Genomic DNA, 6792 nt, shown 5'->3' with positions numbered 1-6792 from the left:
TCCAGGTACTTGCCAGGCTCAACCCTGCTTAGCTTCAGTGGGCAACCAGTCTTGGGCTACAGGGTGATATGACTGCTGGCTTAAATAAGCTCATTAACTTTTAAAAGATCGTATAACCATGAAGGAAAAAAACTAACATTTTTAGATACAATATACAGTCTTGAGGGTCTATGAGGATCAGGGTTTTTTTCCTGCGTGTTGGTTTACTGTTAGTCTCACCACATGACTTTGATTTGGTGGACAAAAAAAATTTAAACATTTTAAACCAATAATAATTCTTTGGACTAGTATTTGTATTGATACTATTTTTTTTTTTTCAAATACTAATATGCAATGAGGCAGTTTTATTAAAATATTTTTATAAGAATTCATACTAAAATAATCCGCTAAACTTCTTAAGGTTTTCGTTTCAAGAATTCCTTTTTTTAATGAGGCTTTTTTCTTTACAGTGATACTAGGACAACTGTCACTCTGACATGTTGCTCCCCCACCCTACATACATCAGCTAGATTGGTACTGTATTTGATTTCCAATGCAAACTCTTAAACCTGTCAATGCCTATGTGAGTGGGTCAGATAACCACACATTACTGCATTTCCTGTGAGTCAATGTTCTCAGATCAGACTGCAAAAAAAAAGAATTTCAACAAAGAGGAAATACTTCTACCACAAACTGTCAAGAGGAAATTGTGCATAATTTGGAGGAAGTTTTGCTGACAACAGTCTTAATTTAAATTATGTTATTAACAAACAACGAATGAATCTCATGCGGACGGTCATCTTTTGAGCTGATTGGATGTCATATACTTTATAGTGAAGTGGTTATAAGCATCAGAGTAGAAGTGGAGTGGGTACCCACATTGGACCAGTCTTGCGTGATTGCTGCGCAGCATGATGTACATCATGAGGGTGAGCTGAGGTGCGCTCTCACAGAACGTCTCAATGAGCCGCAGCATGCTGAGGTCATGGGTCAGATAAACTGCATACTCAGACCCACACCCCTTTCGCCACCACACACGAAAACCCTGCCAGATGGCTGATATGTGCCTATGGAAAGAAAGGAAAAAAACAGAAGATATGATCTAAATATGATCACAACAGCATTTTGAACCAAACAAAGATATACAATAGAGTACCATGGTACTGCAGTGTTCTGTTTTCTTTTATTTGTACATTATACAAAAGTAACGCAATGGTTTTTTAACAATATCATAGTATTTTTTCTGAAGTATCCAGCCGTCTATGACAGCTCGGCCATCAAGCCACGCTGGAGAAAAAAACTGCTAAAACCAGCCTATGCCATTTAACTGGTTTAAGCTGAACATATCTGGTTTAAGATAGTCAAGCTGGTGTTTAGCTGGTTTGTCAACTCTTTTACCAGCCTGACCAGCTAAAGGAGTGATCAAAACCCTTCTAAAACCAGCCTGCTAAACCAGCTACGGTGAGGCTGGAAGATCTGCTAAAACTAGCCAACAAGCTTAGGCAATAGAGATGATGCTGCCGTCTTGTTGGGAGACATGAGCTATTACAAAGCAGAGTGTTATGCTCTCCGGCGCGTAGTAAAAGCAGCTAAACAACAGTACAGAGAGCGAGTGGAGTCTCATTTCCAACTGAATGACTCCAGGTGCATGTGGAGGGGACTGAGTACCATCAGCGATTTCAGAAGTAAACCATCTACCGCGGTGAGAGCATACTCTTCTTTAGCCAGCGAGCTGAACGTCTTTTACACGCGCTTCGAGGCAAACTGTTCTGGCATTACCAACAGTCCGTCAACACTGAGGAAGGAAACAGCTGCGTCAGTGACGAACGCACGATCACCATATCGGAGGACGAGGTTCGTAATGCTCTGAGTCTGAAGCATGTGAACATCAGGAAAGCCACCAGCCCAGACGGATTCCTGGTCGTGTAGTACTGAGATCATGCGCTGATCAATCCTTTGCTCAGTCAGTGGCCCCCACATGCTTTAAAAAAAATTTAAAAAATCATTGTTCCAGTGCCAAAAAAACAACAACAAGCTATTTTGCTTAAATGACTATTTAGGCACTCGCATTGTTAATTACGAAGGTCTTTGAGAGACTTATCAAAAACACCATCTGCTCCCCCATCCCTAACAACATTGATCCACTCAAGTTCGCCTAACACCCCAAGGCGTAGGATGCTATCTCCCATATCCTGCATGCCACTCTCAATAAAGGGAATTATGCGAGGCTGATGTTTAGACTATAGCTCAGCCTTCAACACTATAGTCCCCCACAGACTGGTCTCCAAGCTCAGGGACCTTGGACTGAATGCCCCACTCTGTGACAAGGTTCTGGACTTTATTTAGACTTCAGGTACGGTTGTCAAAAGTACCGACTTCGGTACCCGTTGGTACTGAAATTTAAAAAATGTGACGATATTAAAATTGTCATTATAATAAAGCATATTTACTTTATGTTGTAAGCGACTCAATCTCGCCAGTGAACGGCTCTGTGTAGTAAATGCTGCTTCATCTGAAAGCACTGAAAGTTTGAGTCGCTTGTAACAAAGTAAATATGCTTTATTATAATGACAATTATAATAAGAACAACTCAGATAAACAATATATTGTCTCAGTCGTGTGTTAGTCACGTTGAATCAATGAAAGCAGCTGAATCTTCTGTTTCCTGCGGGGCATATTTGGAGTTTCAGTTAGAGAGCGCCATCTGGCCTTTGTTTGGAGATTTACTACTGATCACAGAACCGTGCTTCACAACAAGCTGCGCATGAAAATCGCATTCGATTAATCGTACAACAGAGCGCTCGGTGAAGAGCGTGAAGCGATGATCATTGTAGCCAATCACAGTCATATCTGTTAACCATGTGAACACAATGCATGGCCAGTCAGCGGTGTTTAAGAATCTGCTCAACAGTGCTCAAAATTACTATGGGAAATGCTGGTATCGTCACATTTTTTAAATTTCAGTACTGACTGGTACCAAAGTCGGTACTTTTGACAACCCTAGGTAGTGAGGGTGAGCCAAACCACCTCTATCACCCTGAGCACAGGAGGAGCCCCATAAGGACTTTGCGGCCTCTCAGAGCTCCACCTCTATCATCAAGTTTGGGGATGATACAGTGGTGATGGCCCTCATCTCCAACAACAATGAGCCTGCCTACCTTGATGAAGTCGAGAAATTGCCATCATAGTGCCAATCAAACTGTCTCTCTCTGAATGTCAGCAAAACCAAGGAGCTGGTTGTGGACTTCATCAGCTGAATTTACACCCCACTCATCATTGGTGGGACCCCAGAGAACAGAGTGAGCAGCTTCAAATACCTCAGGGTGCACATCACTGAGGATCTGACCTGGACTCATTACATTCATGCACAAGTAAAAAAGCCAGACAACGTCTCTGAGACTACTGAGAAAATTCAAGGTTTCCCCTGTGATCCTGAACACGTTCTATTTTGGGGCTATAGAAAGTATACTGACTCAGTGCATTTCATTGTGGTACGGGAACTGCTCAGCCCAGGCCCGTAAAGCCCTACAAAGTGTGGTGCACTCAGCTAAGTGTATTTTGAGAATTGATCTACGTTTTTTTGCACGAAATCCACATCAGGCGATGCAAAGCTAAGGCTGTTAAGACCCTGCCAGGAAATTCACTATTCAGTCTGCTACAATCAGGCAGATGCTTCCGCAGCCTAATGGCTAGAACATCAACATGAAAACACACTGCACTTTTGGGGATCTGGTGGTGTAGGGTTACTCAATAAAACTCTGCACACTGCACTTTATGTTGAGTTAATCTATGCAATTCATACTTCCTGCACACTGTTGGCTTAGTTCTTTGTTTTAATAAATATGTATATATTTAAATTCTTTGTATAAAAAAGGCATTCTTTTGTATCATCTCTTTTATTGTAGTCAACAGAGTATGCCAGAACTACATTTCACTGTTTGTATATTTACAGAACTTTTATGTGACACATAAAATCTTGAATCTAGGCTAGTTTCAGCTGTTTTCTGGGATACTTGCATTAAATCTAAAACACATTACAAAACTTAGTGTATACAGTATCACGTACATCCAAATCCACATACATACAAACCACCAAATGCTGATATACTACCTAAAAATTCTGAATGATTATTTGATAATGAGATTATTTTGCATGCTACACAGTTCAATTTTAACGGTCCATTTGAGTCCACCCAAAAATGATGAAAATTAGGTCATGTACACACCCTAGTGTCATTCCGAACCTGTATGAATTTTTTTTTTTTTGGAACATAAAAAAAAAAGGTATTTTTGAAGAATTTTGGTAACCAAACAGTTTCCATTCCCATTGACTTCCATTGTATTTTTTGTCCATATAATGCAAGTCAATGAGAACTTAAACTGTTTGGTTGCCAACATTCTTCGAAATATGTTTAAGATGAGTAAATAACAGATTTTTCATTTTTGAGTGTGTCACAATATGTTACGATGTTTTAAATTAAACAATATATTAGTGTGACATAAACAGAGCAACATTAATTAGGAAATCAGGGGAAATGTCAACATAACAATTGAACTATTGCATTACCATGCGTTTCTATTTTTTTTTTTACACATCCATTTTAGTACCATATATTATGTGAAAGCATATGAATATAGGCCCATTCAGTTGCCATGATATTATCATCAAAACATTACTGAATTTTGATAATGCCACAATCATTTGTGGGTAGTAGGCTCTAGATCGAAGTATTTGAATTTTAAGGATGAGAATTTAAGGATTTGCATGTTTCGACTAAAATGTTTCATTCAAAGGAAAGAAAATCAGCTCACTACCTAGGCTACATAACAAAAGTCACTATGCACAAGCTGGCGCACGCCGTTATCGGGCAGAAGATAAATGATAGCATGACTATTACATAATCGGAATGTGACAGATTCAGCGACAAAAATAAAACAACGTTTTACAGATTTATCTAACGGAGCCTTTAACTAAATATAAACAAACCTAAAATATGAATTTTGCACTTAATAACTTTATTTTTAAATGTATTTATTGTATTTTAAACACTTAATTGGAATGTTTTCATCTGAAAACAGCACTTTTTCTTTCGTTTTGTTAATACGTGGGTAAATAAATCTTTTTGTAACACTCTCGTGAAGTAACTGCAGTCTCACCTGATGAAGAAGCCCAGCTGACACACATGCAGGAAAAGCAACAGGTTTACTCTTTTCGCTCCACTGAACAAAACTACGTTCCCGGCGGACGCTTGAGACTCAAAGTCCTTCAAATCGCGATCATACTGCAGCCAAAACCAGCTGAAGAGCTGAATGACGACAGATGACAGGAGCATGAAGCCCACGAAGACCCCGCACCACATGAACTCTCCATGCGTGTAGAGCTCCTTCGCCACCCACAGATCCGAGCCCACATCAAACAGAAAAGTGCACACTCCGAAGAGCGTGAAGAACCAATCCAGCAGGGAATACTTGGGGAACGTCGCGCAGTTCATCATGCGATGAGCTTCAAAGCCGAAGCAGCGGACTGCAGTTCAGCCACAGCATGCATGTAGCCGCGTACCGTTAGCACACGTAACGTTACGGTTGCAATTAAAGAAAGCTACATAAAATTCCAGGAACGGTTTAATCTTCACGTAACTGTTGATTCATGTCAACGAGAACTCCACGAGAAAGCACGTCTTCAGAGCCATTTCTACAGCAGCAGATACACCATGACATTTTCTAGCACATGAAAGCCACAAACTTTCAGTGGCGTACAACTTAAGCCACGCCCACATGACGTCACACACTGCAGCTGGTTACGTGGGGATAGTTCATTACCATATTCAAATCAGTTTCAATACAAATAGATTCAATGTTTTTGCAAGGAATTGGCTACATTTAAAATTGTTTGGAATTAGTCACATGTCAATTTCATGAATACACTTTTACTCAGAAATTGCGCAATATTTTGGTAGAACATGCAAAATACATATGTAAATACTATAAAAATGATTCAGTACACTACAAACACAAATTATCAGAGTCTGGATGTAGTTATTTTTAGCACTTATGTGAAAGTGCTTTGGAGTCGTTTTTAAAGTTTTAATGATATGCATAGCCCTATTTGTTTCTGACCATTAGAGAGCAGTGTTGTACTGTAGTAGACCTTCATAATTGACCTATGTTACAACAAACTATATATATATATATGACATGCAGTTCATGGTGTGTGATACTTTACTAGGCTTTTCTCGCAGATCCATTTAATAGCATTACTACATGATAATCAGCCCCTCCGTGAATAAGTTCGAGCACAGTTCTCTCTTCTTTGTCCATTGGGTTCTCGAAGATCCCAGAACCTGCAACAACAGATCAGCATTAGATGTTCAGTGCTGCTTTCTGTGTGATATGATACTGACTGTGAGAATCGTTTGTTACAGAATAATCAGTTCAGTTCAGTGATTTCTCACCCAGTGGTCAGTGTGCTGCTATACCATCAACCCATTTCCATCTGCCCTCCACATCAATGTAATTCAGACCAGTCCAGACTAACTATCAGCATTAGGGATGTAACGATTAACCGCGAGCTGGTTGAAAATCGATTCAAATATGTGACGATACAAATCGGCTGAGATGCTAAACAAATCGCGATTCAATCAGGGGCAGGAGTTTATATGAATGTATGTCTGAGGGGAACTTACTGTCTTTAGAAAAGTTTAGATGGTATGCTTTCTTTTCCTCTTGCCTCTGTATAACGCATATTAAAGTTCATAAGTGCAGCGCTGCTTTGTTTACAGCGGAAACCAGGAAACGCTTTAAGCGCCACCTGCT

The 6792-nt window shown here is 39.8% G+C and overlaps 1 protein-coding gene across 3 annotated transcripts in view; it reads right to left on the bottom strand.

Annotated features, from left to right (window-relative positions):
- The window catches only part of LOC107672867 (XK-related protein 8-like), a 25439-nt gene extending 19699 nt beyond the window's left edge, over nucleotides 1-5740 (bottom strand). For all 3 annotated transcript variants that reach the window (XM_016466244.1, XM_016466246.1, XM_016466245.1), the window contains exons 1-2: nucleotides 5137-5740; nucleotides 859-1046 (exon numbers count right to left, since the gene is read on the bottom strand). In XM_016466244.1, coding sequence (XP_016321730.1) covers nucleotides 859-1046; nucleotides 5137-5474 — 526 coding nt within the window. In that variant the 5' untranslated portion in view covers nucleotides 5475-5740. The remainder of the gene's footprint in view (nucleotides 1-858; nucleotides 1047-5136) is intronic.
- Nucleotides 5741-6792: the final 1052 nt, after the last annotated feature.

Source organism: Sinocyclocheilus anshuiensis, unplaced genomic scaffold (assembly GCF_001515605.1).
Source record: "Sinocyclocheilus anshuiensis isolate Anshui unplaced genomic scaffold, SAMN03320099.WGS_v1.1 scaffold132, whole genome shotgun sequence".
NCBI lineage: Eukaryota > Metazoa > Chordata > Actinopteri > Cypriniformes > Cyprinidae > Sinocyclocheilus > Sinocyclocheilus anshuiensis.
Note: the sequence above shows the minus strand (reverse complement) of the source record. Positions and strands in the feature narration are given on the sequence as shown.